This window comes from Carcharodon carcharias, chromosome 16 (genome assembly GCF_017639515.1).
Source record: "Carcharodon carcharias isolate sCarCar2 chromosome 16, sCarCar2.pri, whole genome shotgun sequence".
Taxonomy (NCBI): Eukaryota; Metazoa; Chordata; class Chondrichthyes; order Lamniformes; family Lamnidae; genus Carcharodon; species Carcharodon carcharias.
In genome coordinates, this window is record NC_054482.1 from 93,640,572 (window position 1) to 93,657,922 (window position 17,351).

Here is a 17,351-nt window from a genome sequence, read left to right on the forward strand (position 1 = left end):
TTTGCTGATAAGGTGAAAAGAAACTTACTGCAAAATGTAAGCGAATTGGCATATATTCAGATCTGTGCATACACAGTGTCAGAATAACTCAAAACTTCCCTTATCAATTAGAATCGAAATGTTCAGAAACAAGAGCTGAAGTTGTTTTGTGTTTCTTGGAGATTACTGACCTAGGCTTAAGCAAGGTGGCTAGGTCACCAACTGTACACATTTGTGTGAGAAATACTGCCCAGAAGCTTGCTTCTCTTGACTGCCATTACGTGTCAATATTCTGGGCATATAAATATCTGATGAGGAGCAACAGGAATGGAGAGAACTATCAAATCAAGCTGAGAATGCCAAGAAATTGGTAGGAGGGAGTATGAGTAGAATATAACACATAAAAGGCAAAATGTTCTTTGAGCACATCAGAATCAAGAGAAGGGTACAGACGGACGTTGGAACGTTTAACAGTGGCAGTGAGAAGATAATGCCTGAGGAACAGGGAGATAGCAAGATTGCTGCATCATTAATTTGTAGCCATTTAACTGTAAAGAAACAAAGAACAACTTGAATGAGAGAGCATGCCTGAGTTGCCACTGAAAGGAACATTATTTTTGAATGCTTTTGAGGGTGATCTGAAATAAAAACAGAAAGTGCTGGAAAAACTCAGGTCTGACAGCATCAGTGAAGAGAGAAACAGAGTTAACACTTTGTGTTCAATATGACTTCTTCAGAATCAAGTTCTGAAGTAGACTGAAAATCCTTGGCATCACAAGGGAAAGCACATTAGATCTGGGGTTTTTTGTAGATTGGTCACTAAATCCATTTGTTCTGTGCTCACTGGTGGTCATAAAGCAAATAAAATGGTGGTACATAGAGCTGGTAACCTTTTATGTTGTATGTGGCTTTGATAAGAATACATCTGGAGTACTGTATTCAATTTTGTGCTCCCTATTATAGAAAGGATGGGGAGTTATTGGAGGGAATCCAAAGGAGGGCTATGAAGTTAATCCCTCAACTCAGATGAGTGGGTTATGAGGAATGATCATCTACTCTGGTAATTTACTTTTTATGAAGAGAATAGTTGAGACTTGATGTAGATTCTTAAAATTTTCCGAAGGCCTGGAGAAATTAGATCCGAAAAGGTTCTTCTGTTGGGTGCAGAACTCAGTGACTGGAGACACGAGCATAAAATTAAGGATGTCAAAGAAAAAAATGCATGCAACATGTTTTCAGCAGGAAGGTGATAGAAATCCAGCCAGGGTAGTGCAATGGATATAGTACTATACCATACCAGGATGAGAGATGCTGGAGATTATGGGCATCCCCCCAGTGATAAACATCCTTCTGTATTTGCAGCAGAATTTGCAAAAGAAAGTCACTTAAAAGAAATTGTTCATTAAAAAGTTAAGACAGCACAATTAATGGATATACTACTTTTCTAGAAAAACCAATACAGAATGCTTTCACTTATCACAATGGGAAGAACAACAGAAGCTTTTATAGTGTGAGGGAAAGTACAGCCCTCAAAGGCATTCAAAAAATAATGCTTGTTCCTTTCAGTGGCAACTCAGGCTTGCTCTTTCACATGTGCATTGCATTGAATGGCCTCGTTCTGTTTTGTAAGATTCTATGATTTGTTTCCAGTAGTGCAGAGATGAGCCCGAATGATGAAATCCACTTCCTTCCATTTTATAAACAGCAAAAGAAGTACAAATACAGTCATTTGTCCAATATAATCAAATGGCATTCTAGCGCAGCACGTAGCCACTCTATGCACATTTTCTGTACCTTCTGCTCCATGTACATGCTTTAATGAAACAAATTATATGCAGTTTTAAACAAAACAGTTACAGAAAAGCTTTCCTCACCTAATAGATCAGAATCTAGACTTCCCTGACTGGAGACCACACTCTGTACTCGGCTTGGTCTGTGCTTGCAACAGCCTAAAAGATACAGGAATAAAAGATGAGATCAAGAGTTTTACACAAACACAGAGAGAAAAACAAAGATAAGAGAAAAGGAAAAAAACAGAGCATGAAAGAAAGATACATACACAGAAAGAGTGAACAGAAAACTATACGATGCCCTGAACTGGCCAAAGGTTTTGTGGTTGCTGCAAGTCTTGCTCTGTAAGGCTTTGATTCCCATGTGGTCCAAAGGATGCTCAACCAACTAATGCCTGTTTCCTTATAGTTAACAGTCCATCTACTCAAGAACTCCCAAAACTCTCCCAATTGAGACCAGAAACTCAAGTGATGGGCAGGCCTGGGGTTTGAGATCATAAGCTGATTGGGGAAGGAGTTTTCATTCGTTACTTGTGTCAAAAAGAGCAAATGGTACAAGATTTGAGGATTGAGAAAGGGAAAAATGCCAAGTAAAAAGTGAACATCAATTATCCAGCATAACAGAAGGGGCCCCATCAAATAACGAAAACAATTACATAATTAAGGATATTAGTCTAACACAGCTTTTTTAAACTTCTGATTGGTCTATTTATATAATCTATCACTATACAAAGATAGTGTCCACATTTTCCCATTTTAATAATGCGTTCTTTTTAAATATAATTTTTTAATAGTTAAGTGCTACCAGCCTGAACGTCTAGACCCAAAAGGTCCTACAGCCTCAAAATTAAACGGATAATAAATTTTACCAAATAATGGACATCTATTACTTATCTTGCTGAATCAAGAACTCAAGAGCCTGTGAAAAATCAAGCTTAAAACAAAACACTCAACATGCATTTTTGGTGATTTTTGTAAAAATAGTCCCAGCTTCCACAAATCTCTTGTGGATAATTAAGCTGCCCAATAACAGAAGCAGATATTCAAACTTCCACTGAACTCTGTCAATAACATTAAGTCTATCCTTCAATTCCAATTCCTTTTGTGTCCAGCTCACAGATTAAGAATTTGTCAAGACTGGGATTATAACTGAAATCACCTACTTAACAGTTCAACACTCTTGATTACTGAGTAAGCATGTGAATTAAATAAAAAAGAATGACACACCTGTACTGCCAGGTATAATGGACTGCACAGATTCGGCGAGACTCACAGCAGAAGAGGCCTGTGATGGCAGATTTGCCACTTGTACTTTCTCAGATCCTGGGCTTGAATGCAGTAGGGGTGTGCTGGTTAGGGATCGCTCAGGCTTGATCACTGTAAATACGCGATCATGTTGATCAGACTGGCTGATAGGGAGGCAGCTTTTCCCATCCATGCTCTCCTCAACTAATTCAGCTGATGCAAAATATGCTCCATTAGTCACTGCAGCTATTCCCATTCTCTCAGATGTTGACTCTTGCGAGATCTAAAAGCAGAGACCATAGAGCGGCATGAACAACAACTGATTCAACCTGCATCATTCATAATCCATTAAATGAATAAATGAAAATGGCAGACAGGGAAGTGCAAGCAAGTCGATCCAGCTGGTCTTGCAGGTTACGGTGTAACTATAAGCATTACAAACTCCAGAACCCTCCCACCCATCAGCCACCATGTAATAGAAGAGGGAAAAGCCTAGAGGAAAAAACCTAAGGCCAATTTAGGGGGAAGAAAATCTAGGAAATTCCTCTCTGACTCTTGAAGACAATCAAAATGAGTTCCAGAGCACTAGCTATGCGACTCATCACCTAAGACCCCTCCCTTTTTTCCGCATGCAATGATATCAGCCACAGCTAGGGACTTGTCCATGTCCATTTTGAATGCCTGCAGTGAATATAGACTTACTGTATAAGCCAGCAACTTTTTCAAAATGTTGATGATTCTCTCCAGAAAAATACCTCCTGAAATCTAACCTGGTTTTCTTCTTACATAACATACACATTCCCCAGTTTGCCCTGGCTTAAACTAATACTCTATCACATCGACGCAATCTAGTCCCTTCATTAGTTTAAAAACCTCAATCAACATACAAATGTACAAATTAGAGCAAAAGTAGGTCACTCGGCCCCTCGAGACTGTTTTGCCATTCAATGGCTGATCTGATTGTAACCTCAACTCCACATTTCCACCTACCCCTGATAAACTTTCATCCCCTTGCTCATCAAGAATCTTATCAAATCTCCCTGAAGTCCATACTTTGAGAGTAAAAATACTCCATTCTCTTAGCCTATTGTAGTAAATAACAACTTTTAAACAGATTATCAATCTAGTGGACCTCTTATTTACATTAATACTAACGTGCCATCGGTGTGTAGGCAATTTGCTTATGATAATTTGCAATCAGAACTTAAAAGGAACATTTTTTTTTAAAAATAGGAATGTTTTCACCTGAAGCTATGCTAACTCCACAGCTACACATCATGTTTCTATTGCCCTACAATTATATCAAAAATCCTATCGGACTTGAGTAAAGTAATTTTAACAGTATGCACTGGAATGCACAACTTCTAACCCACTTGTCACAGCAACAGCCAACTCCAATAGAGTTCATTGATCAACCGTACAAAAAATGCTCTTTGTACTACTATTTTAACCAACTAAACCCTTAATTCCAAACAGTCTAATGAGCCGATTATCAGCTGTTCAGAAAAACATTTACCTGTGACTTCTCTTCATTTTTCTCTCCCTCAATCACTGATGATGCTGTCACCATTTCCATTTGTTTACTCCAGTGTTCCTGCCGCTGATGGCAGATCAGAGCTACCTCTGCATCTGCACTCTCATCGCATGCCACTGCCGCACACCCACTTTCCAGGCTATGCTGAGAGAGTTCTGTGGAAAGTTTCTGCGCTGCTTCTATTCTTTGTGCATGCAAGCGACTCACAGACAGATAGTAGAAATTGTTTGCCTCCTCATTGAGGTGGTACCCTGGAAGATTCATGCGTTTAAACTCCTTAAAATGAAAACATGGAAAATGCAACTGTTAAAACTAAAATCATCGGAAAGATAATTGATCACTAAGCATATTTGTTTTGATTAGCTAAGATATAGGGTGTTCCTAATCATTAGCACACCACGCACTGTCAAGAGTTAGTGATAGCAAGAACTGCCTGTCTGAGATAGCTAAAAGAGGGCTTTCTTCATGAGTGATTTCAAGAGTTATTCTGAGGAAGAGTAAACAAATTATAGTTACGTAACAATTGTATTTTCTTCAAATCAGGGTTTTTAAAATTCTTGCCTAACACCCATGTAGTTTCAAAATATGTAATTAGTGCCTTAGCGGTTCCCTTCCTCCCTCCCATGCCGGTTTGTACGTTAGGAATAATGGCCACACCTTGCTGCATTTTGCCTTTCATCAGAACAGTTCTCTATAAATTACGTTTTAAGAGTAACACACTCTACTTTTCCACCACACCTAAAGTTTCTTCGCACCTCTTTAAATTTCTCCAGTGATTGCTCCGGACCAAAGACAAACTTCAAAGGAACAACTTCGCTGTGGCATCGTGGCCTGCCCTTTGAATTTAACACATGATCAGACACTTTCTGTAGGGTAGCTAAAGTAATATTTGTTGAATGGCGCAGAGCTGAAACAATCTCATCTTCCAGGAGCCAATGGATCTAAAGAACAGGTGGCATTACAGAACAAGTTAGAAAACCACAGATACCAGTGTAAATTACAGAAGATAAACTTTACGAGGGCTTTATGAAATTCAAGTACTGTATTTCTTAAAGGTACATTAAAAAAAGCAGAAGCTAATCATTCACAAACTATTTTAAGTAATGTGAAACTTAAACATCCATCATAGTGGTGCAGAACCTGAATGGATCCTTAAAATTGATCAATAATTGCACTGCAGTTCAATACCAATGAAAAAAAACAACTAATTGGTATCTCAATCACGTTTTCATGTTTCACGTGTGAGCTCAGAGTTACTGTTAGTGGGTTGTACAACTGGGAACATCGCAGGCAAAGTCAATATTTTCTCATCCGACAGACAAAGGCACACTTTAATAAACACCAAGAACATGAATCTTGACTGATCTTTACTAACTGAGCCACTGAAGAAAATCCTCAAACATGCTTTTAAAGGGTCTTGTGCCCTTACTACCACACTGTGGGAATGTTAAGATAATTTGAGTCAAACAGCCAGCTCTAGCCCCTGGAAATCTCCCTTCACAGCTGGATCTCTCATTACTGTTCGACAACAGTTTTTCTTAAAATTTACCCAGTGGCATTCAAACAAATGTTCCTGCTTTTGACCCATGTTATTGATTATTTTATTATGCACATGCAGGAACGAAGTAAGAAATCAAACAGGTGAGACTAGGGATATTACTAAGGTTTTGTAAATTGGTTAATCAAGGTTTGTGGGGTGCATATGACTCTGAGGACATTGTTTGGACACTACAAATATAGGCTTTCCACTTAGTGTTGAAGGCCCTGACTTTTGGCGCAACAGAGTGATGCACAGCTATGCCCTCTCCACCTAGAAAAACAGAGGCACAAACGTGCACCATTTCAAACTACCACATCCAATCCTACTCAGAAGATCATGACATACCACGTACTTTCTAGCAGCCTCTGTTAGATAATGTTGGATGGACATGGTAATAGTACACTTAGGAAATCATAACATAACATGGTTTTAATAAAACGGAAGTCATGTTTGACGATTCTATTAGAGCTCTTTGAGGTTGTAATGAGCAGGGCAGATAAGGGGAACCAGTGAATATAATGCACTTGGATTTTCAGAAAACATTCAATAAGATACCACACAAGAGATTGTTACACAAGATTTGGGCTCATAAGATCAGAGGTAGTAGCGAGCATGGAATGTGGATTGCTAATGGGGGGAAAACAGAGAGCTGGAATAAACAAGTTATTTTTAGGATGGTAGGGTGACACTAATGGAATGCCACAAGGATTGTTGCTTGGACCTCAGCTACTTACAACTTATATCAATGACTTAGATGAGGGGGCTGAGAGTAATATGCCCAGGTTTGCTGACATTACAAAACTAGGTGGGAAAGTAAGCTATAAGGTGGGAACAATGAGGCTGCAAAAGGGATTTAGGCTGAGTAAGTGAGTGGGGAAGGAGGTGGCAGGTGGATTAGTGGGGCAGTGTGGAATTATCCACTTTAGTGGGAGGAACGGAAGGGCATAATTTTTTTTTAAAAAGGTGAGAGACTAGTAAACGCTGGTACTCAGAGGGATTTGGGGATTCTCATAGACAAATCACAAAGTTAACATGCAGTTACAACAATCAATTAGGAAGGAAAATGGTACATTACCCATTATTGCAATGTGAAGTGTAATAGTATGGAAGTCTTGCAGCAATTATATTTGCATTTAAATTTTAAAAACTACATTTTCTACTATTTTACTACAATTATATAGGACTTTGGTGAGACCTGGAATAGTGTGTAGAGTTTTACTCTCATTAACAGAGTCCTTGACTTAGGGAGGGGGCAATGAAGGTTCATTAAACTGATTCCTAGGATGAGAGGGCTGTCTAATGAGCAGATCTTGATAGAATCGCAGAATCACAGTGCAGAAGAGGCCCTTTGGCCCATCGAGTCTGCACCGACATGTGATACCTATCTAATCCCACTTACAGCACTTGGCCCATAGCCTTGAATGTTATGACGTGCCAACTGCTCATCCAGGTACTTTTTAAAGGATGTGAGGCAACCCGCCTCCACCACCCTCCCAGGTAGTGCATTCCAGACCAGCACCACCCTCTGGGTAAAAAAGTTTTTTCTCGCATCCCCGCTAAACCTCCTGCCCCTCACCTTGAACTTATACCCCCTCGTGACTGACTCTTCAACTAAGGGGAACAGTTACTCCCTATCCACCCTGTCCATGCCCCTCATAATCTTGTACACCTCGATCAGGTCGCCCCTCAGTCTTCTCTGCTCCAACGAAAACAACCCAAGTCTATTCAACCTCTCTTCATAACTTAAATGTTTCATCCCAGGCAACATCCTGGTGAATCTCCTCTGCACCCCCTCCAGTGCAATCACATCTTTCCTATAATGTGGGGCCAGAACTGTACACAGTACTCCAGCTGTGGTCTCACCAACGTTCTATACAATTCCAACATGGCCTCCCTACTTTTGTAAGCTATGCCTTTCTCACCACCCTACTAACATGCTCCTCTGCCTTCAGAGATCTATGGACACACATGCCAAGGTCCGTTTGTTCCTCAGAACTTCCTAGTGCCATGCTGTTCATTGAATACTTCCTTGTCAATTATCCCTTCCAAAATGTATCACCTCACACTTTTTAGGGTTAAATTCCATCTGCCACTTATCTGCCCATTTGACCATCCCATCTATATCTGCCTGTTGCCCAAGACATTCAACCTCACTGTTAAACACCTGGCCAATCTTTGTGTCATCCGCAAATTTACTAATCCTACCCCCGCCCCCCCCAACATAGTCATCTATGTCGTTTATATAAATGACAAATAATAGGGGACCGAGCACAGATCCCTGTAGTACGTCACTGGACACTGGATTCCAGTCACTAAAGCATCCTTCTGAAATCACCCTCTGCCTGCTACAACTAAGCCAATTTTGAATCCACCTTATCAAATTACCCTGTGTCCCATGTGCATATGCCTTCTTTATAAGTCTCCCATGTGGGACCTTGTCAAAGGCTTTGCTGAAATCCATATAAACTACATCAACTACACTACCCTCATCTACACACCTGGTCACTTCCTCAAAAAATTCAATCAAATTTGTTAGGCATGACCTCCCTCTGACAAAGCTATGCTGACTATCCTTGATCAAACCTTGCCTCTCCAAGTGGAGATAGATACTCTCCTTCACAACTTTCTCCAATAGTTTCCCTACCACTGTCATGAGCCTCACTAGCCTGTAGTTCCCTGGCTTATCTCTACAACTCTTCTTAAATAGCAGAACCACATTAGCTGTTCTCCAGTCCTCTGGCACATCCCCCATGGCCAGAGAGGAATAAAAAATTCAGGTCAGAGCCCCTGCGATCTCCTCCCTTGCCTCCCTCAGCAGTCTGGGAAACAAATCATCTGGACCTGAAGAATTGTCCACTTTTAAGCCTGCCAACACCTCCAATACCTTGTCACTCCCTGTATCAATTTGCTTAAGAACCTCGCAGTCTCTCTCCCTGAGTTCGATACCTTCATCCTTATTGTCTTGGGTGAAGACGGACGTGAAGTATTCATTCAACACTCTAGCGATGTCCTCTGGCTTCACCCATAGATTGTCCCCTTGGTCCCTTATGGGCCCTACTCTTTCCCTGGTTATCTTCTTCCCATTGATAGACTTATAGAATATATTGGGATTTTCCCTACTTTTACCAGCCAGAGCTTTCTCATATCCCCTCTTTGCTCTCCTAATTGCTTTCTTAAGCTCCACCCTGCACTGTCTGTACTCCACTAATGCCTCTGCTGATTTACTTCCCTTGTACCTGCTAAAATCCTCTCTTTTCCTTCTCATCGTAACCTGACGATGGGCTTGCATAATCTCATTGAAAAGTATATATTTTTTAAGAAGTTTTGACAGGATAGATGCAGAAATGCTGTTTCCCTTGGCTGGAGAGTGCAGAACTAGGGGCCAAAGTATGAGGATAATGGATATGGAGCAAAACATGGATATGAAATTGGCTGAGTGACAGGAATCAGAGAGTACTAGCTAAAGAATGATTTTTGGACTGCAGAAAGGTTTCTAGTGGAGTTCCCCAGGAGCTAATGTTAGGATCTCTGCTCTTCCTGCTATATATTTATGACCTAGGCCTTGGTGTACAGGACACAATTTAAGAATTTGCAGATGATACAAAACTCGGAAATATTGTGAGCAGTGAGTAGGATAGTGCAGAACTTCAAAAGGCTTGTGGAATGGGCAGACAAGTTGCAGATGAAATGTAATGCAGAGAAGTGTGAAGTGGTTAATTTTGGTAGGAAGAATGCAGAGAGATGATATAAAATAAAGGATACAACTATAAAGTGGGTGGGGGAGCAGGGGAACCTGGGTGCATATGTGCATAAATCATTGAAGGTGGTAGGACAGATTGAGAGAGCAATTAATAAAGCATACAGTATCCTGGGCTTTGTTAATAGGGGCATGGAGTACAAGAGCAAGTAAGTTATGTTGAACTTGAGGAGACACTAGTTCAGCCTCAATTCGAGCACTGTGTCTAGCTCTGGGTGCCACACTTTAGGATAGAAGTGAAAGCAATAGAGTGGTTGCAGAAAAGATTCATCAGAATGGTTCCAAGGATGAGGAACTTCAGTTATGTAGATAGACTGGAGAGGTCGGGACTGTTTTTCTTGGAAGAGAGAAGATTTGACAGAGGTATTCAAAATCATGAGGGGTCTAGATAGAGTACATAGAGAAAAACTGTTCCCACTGGTGGAAGGATCGAGAACAAGGAGGCACAGATTGAAGGTAATTGGCAAAAGAAGCAATGGTGACATGAGGAAAAAATCATGTTCGTGCAGTGAGTGGTGAGGATCTGGAATGCACTGCCTGAGAGTGTGGTGGAGGCAGGTTCAATGAGGCTTTCAAGAGGGAATTAGATTATTATCTGAAAAGGAAGAATATGCAGGGCCAAAGGGAGAAGGCAGGGGAATGGGGCTAAGTGAATTGCTCCTTCAGAGAGTCAACACAGACACAATAGGTTGAATGGCCTCCTGTGCTGTAACCATTGTGTGGTGCTGTGGATTGGTCATACAGGTTGAGGAGAAATGTTTTCAGTCAAAGGTTGTGAATCTTGGGCATTCTCTACCTAGGGAATTTGGATGCTCAGTTAATGAGCATATCTAATAGAGCTTTTTGGTCACTAAGGGAATTAAAGGTGGCCAGGAAAGTGGACTGAATCCAGAAATTCAGTCATGATCTTACTGAATAGTGCAGCAGGCTTGAAGAGCTGAATGGCTCATTCCTGCTCCTACTTCTTATGTTTTATGTAAAATCCATCTCTTTGGCTAAGCTTTTAGTGCCCTCACCTAATACCTCCTTTGGTTTGGCATCATTTGTGTCTGATTATACTTCTGTGAAGTGCTTTGGCACACTTTTCTATGATAAAGGCGCAATATAAATACAAGCTTTTATTGTTACATATGATGCAAAAACAGGAAACTCCACTCCTCATGCCTTGTACTAGTCACACACTCCTTTTCAATATATGACCTGGTTCAAGTCAGAAAAGATTCATACAGCTTATTATAGGCTTCTCTTGTGCACAGAGATGAGGTTCCAGGGCAATATGCCAAGGTTCATTGGAATAGAGTTAGCTTACTTACCTTGGTTATTGACCCAAGTTTTTTTTATATAAATTTATCATCTGCACACATTAGGATAGGTTCTTTGACCAACTCCAAATAAGCTGGATACAAAAAGCACTTTTCTTTTAACTGTTATCTCACAAGAATTACATGATCTCCTCCAATTAACTAGTTTTAAAGGGCTAAAGCAAGGCCAATGAGTGAGGATGCTATTGAAAACATTAGCAGAAACAGTGATTTCTTCTTGGTCCTCATGGAAGCTTTTATTTTTCACCCTTATTAGATGTAGTAGGGACAGTAAGAAACACATAGGAAATTCTGCTTTTTGTTAGGTACCATACAAGAAAAAGCAGATGGATAGAGAACTTTATACAGCTTTTGCTGATTGCACTGAATCGTATTACAACACTGGGTGAAGCTCCAAAGTCCTAGATCTATGATTTCTGCACAGTACTGATACAGAGGGAATTAATGGAACGTGTGTACCTTACTAAAACACTCAATAGGCTGCTTACAACTTCATAATTACTGTTTCTTGACAGTACCTCATTCATTGTAGCGAGAACAGCTTGTTTGTGCAATGTGGGCAGCTTGGACAGTGGATCACACAAAGCCTCTGCAATCCTGAAATACAGTAACATAAAGCTCAAGGATGAGGAGTGATCTACTTAAGACAGAGATCAGTTAAAAAACATGCCCTGTAAACACCAAGGAGCAGATTTCCTGTGCCTGGGTTATTGGACCATCTTGTCACAATGAATACAGGAAAATCTGTTGGGAAGGAGCACAAGCCTGTCAGAAAAAACTGCCTGATTTCCATCCATTCATTAAGTGCTCCACCCTACGCAGTTCTTCTGGAATCTCAGTGCTTCAGAGGTCCTTTAGCCTCAGATGCAAGATCAAGAAACTCCACCCTTCATGCCTTGCATAGTCACATACTCCTTTTAAATATGTGACCTGGTTCAACTCAGAAAAGATTCATACATTATAGATTCCTCTTGTGTATAAAGATGAAGTTCCAGAGCAATATGCCAAGGTTCATTGGAATAGAGTTAGCTAACCTACCTTGGCTATTGACCCAAGTTTTTTTATATAAATTTATCATCAGCATTCACTAGGATAGGTTCTTTGACCAATTCCAAATGAGATAGATACAAAGGGGACTTGTCTTTTAACTGCTATCTCACAAGAACTACATGATGTCCTCCAATTAACTAGTTTTAAAGAGCTATTTTTTGAAAAAAATGCCCTAATAGTGTAAAAGAATGAAGATAAGCTATTGGTGATTTGAACTGAAGACATGCCCTAAGGGCCCTATGCACCAAAGGAGTGTTCCATAAGCAAGGTAGTAATAAAAAATATAAATATAGAGATTACTCATTGAGGCAGCCTACAATTATTTTCCCTCTCGTCAAGTGATTGACAGAGTGCCTTTCACAATAATGGGATGTCCGAAGACACAGTCAATGAAGTGTATTGAACTGTAGGCAAAGTCCCACAAACAATGAGATTCAAGGGTTAAGCTGGCAGTATGGTGAAAGTGCAGCAATACTACAGCCATAAATAACTAGAATCCTTCAAGAATAAAAAAGGTTGGTTAAAAAACAAGAGAGGCGCTACATTTAACAAAATAAGGAGAAAAATACTTTCAAGGAACATCAAGGCAGCAAAGAAAAATAAGGCATCAGAACTAGAAGCAATTGTGCCAGTGAGGAACTATTAAGCGGTGGGAGTTTCAGAAACAACCAAAGATGAGAATAAATATAACATACAAATTAGGATGAGTAGGCCGCTCAGCCAATCAAAAAATCATGGCTGATCTGATTGCAACCTCAACTCCACATTCCCGCCTACCCTGATAACCTCTCACCCACTGCTTATCAAGAATCTATCTAGCTCTGCCTTAAAAATATTCAAAGATTCTGCTTCTACTGCCTTTTGAGGAAGAGGGTTCCAAACACTCATAATACTCAAAGAAAAAATTTCTCCTCATCCCTGTCCTAAATGGGTGATCCCTTATTTTTAAATAGTGACCGCTAGCTCTAGATTCCCCCACAAGAGGAATCTGCACATCCACCCTGTCAAGACCCCTCAGGATTTTATGTGTTTCAATCACGTCACCTCTTACTGTTGTAAACTCCAGTGGATACAAGCCTAGCTGTCCAACCTTTCTTCATAAGACAACCCATCAATTCCAAATATTAGTGTTGTAAACCTTCTCTGAAATGCTTCCAACGCATTTACTGCACACAGTACTCCAAATGTGGTCTCACCAACGCCCTGTATAACTGAAGCATAACCTCTTATTCAATTCTCTTCACAATAAATGAGAACATTCTACTAGCTTTCCTAATTACTTGCTGCACCTGCATACTAGCCTTTTGCAATTCATGCACTAGGACATCCCTCTGCATCTCAGAGCTCTGTAGTCTCTCACCATTTAGATAATATGCTTCTTTTTAATTTTTCCTGCCAAAATGAACAATTTTACATTTTCCCACATTATACTTCCCACATCCAGGGCTTAAGAGCATTTGGAAAAGGACAGATTTGATAAAAAGGGAGATGATGTCACCTTCTGCTTCAGGGACACCTTGGAGATGAAAGAAGTGATCCAGCGGAAGGTTGTTATTTACAAAATGAAGTGCTCTGGTTAGAAGCCTTGAATACTAAAAAAAACATCCAGGCTAAAACATGAGTCTGCTATAGACTCCCTGTGCAGAATAAGCAGGATAATTTACACTGTGAAAAAATGGGAAGGCTGTTAAAAAACAGGAAAGGTATTTTTGTGGGACACTTTAATCAACCTAATTATAAACTGGGAAAAACCAAGGCCCAATATTTATGAGGGAGCGAGGGGCACAGTTGCCAGATGATGCTGACAAGAAATCCCAGGAATTATCTATCACAGGAACTCATTGCAATTTTTTTGTCCCATTTCCCAACCAACAGCTGGACAGATTGACAGGCTGGGTTCCTGTTGGATAAGAAAGCCAGGAGCTGAAGGCCACATTTCCTCCAAACGCTGGCTTGAAACCTTGTTTATGCGAATCACCAGATTTAAAATTTGACAAATTCAGCACTGCCAAGTTCACGATGGATGTCTCTTATTGCTGGCGTTAATTGGGAATATAAATGGATGAGAATTAATTGGAATTTTTCCAATTTGGGAAAAGCAGGATTTTATGGTAGGATTGGGGAGGTTGGAGCTTAGCAATTGGAAGGAAAGATCTGTGCTTGGAGGGGGGATGGGAAGGAGGCAGATCACAGGCCAGGTGGCTCAGAATTGGGGTTAGGGAGGTGGGGGGTGGGGGGGGGGGGTGGTGGGAGTGCGGGTTGGCTATCACAGCAGCGAGGAGAGGGTGTGATAGCCAGAAGCTTTGCTTGAGGGTTGGGGTGGTGCTGGAATCACTCTTGCTCCTCCTAGCTTATTAGGAGTACTCGAAAAACACTCACATGCTTGTGCAGGCTGCTCCCATCTCCATTTAGCTGCTGTGTTTCCAAATCCCGGGACAAAACCCCAGCTGGACTGTGGGAGCATTATTTAAATAATATAATGCAGTGCCTTGCCTCTCCGAGACAGGATGCACAACATGCAACTCCTCAGCATATGAATGGCAGCAGGTGCATATTCAATGGGTTGGAGGCATATTTTGCAATTTTGGTTTTTAAAATCTCCCAATGTGGCCTCATCCATTGCAGGGGCATTGGGTTAGTACTAACCCACAGGAATGAGGGTTGTTAGATTGTACACGCTTGTCTCTTGACCCAGTGTGTCAAGGAAGATGCGACAGAGGCAATGCTTATCTTGATCTGAAAATATAGAAGAGAAGGAAGTCATAACACAACTAGGGTGGTGGAGGAGGGTAGGAGGGGAGGGGATGTGTTTTGTAGCCCCCACAGAAAGATAAATGTTAACATGATTTGGCTGTCAGAAATGCCGATGTCCAGGAGCCAGGTATGTAACTTTGAAAGAGTTAAATTCAATCAAGTGCAGAAACAACTAAATGTAATGAATGGAGGGAAATTGTTCTGCAGTTCTTCATCAAAGAGAAGTGGAACATCTTTAAAGGCATAGTGCTGAACATACAGGAAAAGCACATTCTTATGGCCAGTAAGCACTAACTAGACAAACATGGCCTGAAAGAGATGGGTCTTTTAACCAACCCTTCTAGGCACTTGCATGCCTCCATGGTCGGCTCTGGACTGCATCCAGTGGCAAGTGGGCCAGCCCGACTTCAGCCGACCTCCCCAGAACGGGGTGGGGCCCTTTTAAAGAAGATGGGTATGCCAAGAGAGAAAGTTTCCCGTCTCCTCCACGAAAATACAGCTGTTAACTCTGTTCCTCGCTCCACAGATGCTGCCAGTCCTGCTGAGAATTTAAAGGATAAATGGTATTTATCCCAGGTTTCCGAGAAAGACAAACAAGGAGGTTTGTGAAGCGCTTATGAATTCAATAAAATTCAAATTCAATAAAAGTCTAATGATGATCATGAATCGATTGTCATAAAAACCCATCTGGTTCATTAATGCCTTTTAGGGAAGGAAATCTGCTGTCTTTTGGGAAAGGAAATCTTACCTGATCTGGCCTACATGTGAATCCAGACCTACAGCAATGTGGTTGACTTTTAGCTGCCCTCTAAAATGGCCCAGCTAGCCACTCAGTTGCATCAAACCTCTAAAAGGAACGAAATCGGACAGACGACCCAGCATCGACCGAGGCACCGGGAACGACAACAGTAAACTCAGCCCTGTCGACCCAGCAAAGTCCTCCTTACTAACATCTGGGGGCTAGTGCCAAAATTAGGAGAGTTGTCTCACAGACGAGACAAGCAACAGCCTGACATAGTAATACTCACGGAATCATACCTTACAGATAATCACCATCACTATCCCTGAGTATGTCTTGTCCCAACGACAGGACAGACCCAGCAGAGACGGCGACACAATGATATACAGTCAGGAGGGAGATGCCCTGGGGGTCCTCAACATCGACTCCTGACCCTATGAAACCTCCTGCTGATTGCCATGTACTGCCTCCCCCACCACCGCCCACTCAGCTGATGAATCAATACGCCTCATGTCGAATACCACTTGGAGGAAGCACTGAGGGTGGCAAGGGCACAGAATGTACTCTGGGTGGGGAACTTCAATGTCCATCACCAAGAGTGGCTTGGAGCACCACTACAGACCGAGTTGGCTGAGTCCTAAAGGACATAGCTGCTAGGCTGTGTCTGCGGCAGGTGGTGAGGGAACCAACAAGAGGGAAAAACATACTTAACCTCGTCCTCACCCACCTGCCTACCACAGATACATCTGTCCACGACAGTATCGGTAGGAGTGACCACCGCACAGTCCTTGTGGAGACTAAGTCCCGTCATCACATTGAGGATACCCTCCATCATGATCAGTGGCACTACCACCATGTTAAATGAAATGGATTTTGAATAGATCTAGCAACTCAAGACTGGACAACCCATGAGGCAATGTGGACAATCAGCAGTAGCACGGTTATACTCAACCACAATCTGTAAACTTATGGCCCAGCATATCCCGCATTCTACCATTACAACCAAGCGAGGAGATCAACCCTGGTTCAATGAAGGGTGCAGGAGAGCATGACAGGAACAGTGCCAAGCATACGGCAAAATGAAGTGTCAACTTGGTGAAGTTACAACACAGGACTACTGGCATGCCAAACAGCAAAAGCAGCAAGCAGTAGACAGAGCTAAGCGATTCCACAACCAATGGATCAGATCTAAGCTCTGCAGTCCTTCCATGTCCAGTTGTGAACGGTGGTAGACAATTAAACAGCTCACTGGAGGAAGAGGCTGAACAAATAGCCCCATCAAAAACGATAGGGAGTCCAGCACATCAGTGCAAAAGACAAAAGCAAAATACTGCAGATGCTGGAAATCTGAAACGAAAATAGAAAACGCTGAAAAAAACTCAGGTCTGACAGCATCTGTGGAGAGAGAAATAGAGTTGACGTTTCATGTCCTTTTCCTACAGTTACAGAGAAGTAGAAATGTGATGAACTTTATATTGTTTAAGGTGGGTGGAACAGGTGAAGCTGGATGGAAGACCAGCGATAGATGGAGCTGAAGGAGAGATTGACAAAGATGTCATGAACAAAAGAACAAAGGGAATGTTAATGGTAGTGTAAGGGCTAAAAAAAAGTGTGATAGCCGTAAAGGTAAGAAAGCAGAAT

At 41.4% G+C, this 17,351-nt stretch overlaps 1 protein-coding gene across 9 annotated transcripts in view; it reads right to left on the reverse strand.

Moving 5' to 3' along the window:
• Nucleotides 1–17,351, reverse strand: part of szt2 (SZT2 subunit of KICSTOR complex) — a 247,917-nt gene that overhangs the window by 128,923 nt on the left and 101,643 nt on the right. For all 9 annotated transcript variants that reach the window (XM_041208824.1, XM_041208825.1, XM_041208817.1 and 6 more), the window contains 5 exons: nt 11,686–11,764; nt 5,304–5,489; nt 4,531–4,824; nt 2,997–3,297; nt 1,854–1,928 (listed from right to left, as the gene is read on the reverse strand). In XM_041208824.1, the coding sequence (XP_041064758.1) occupies nt 1,854–1,928; nt 2,997–3,297; nt 4,531–4,824; nt 5,304–5,489; nt 11,686–11,764 (935 nt within the window). The remainder of the gene's footprint in view (nt 1–1,853; nt 1,929–2,996; nt 3,298–4,530; nt 4,825–5,303; nt 5,490–11,685; nt 11,765–17,351) is intronic.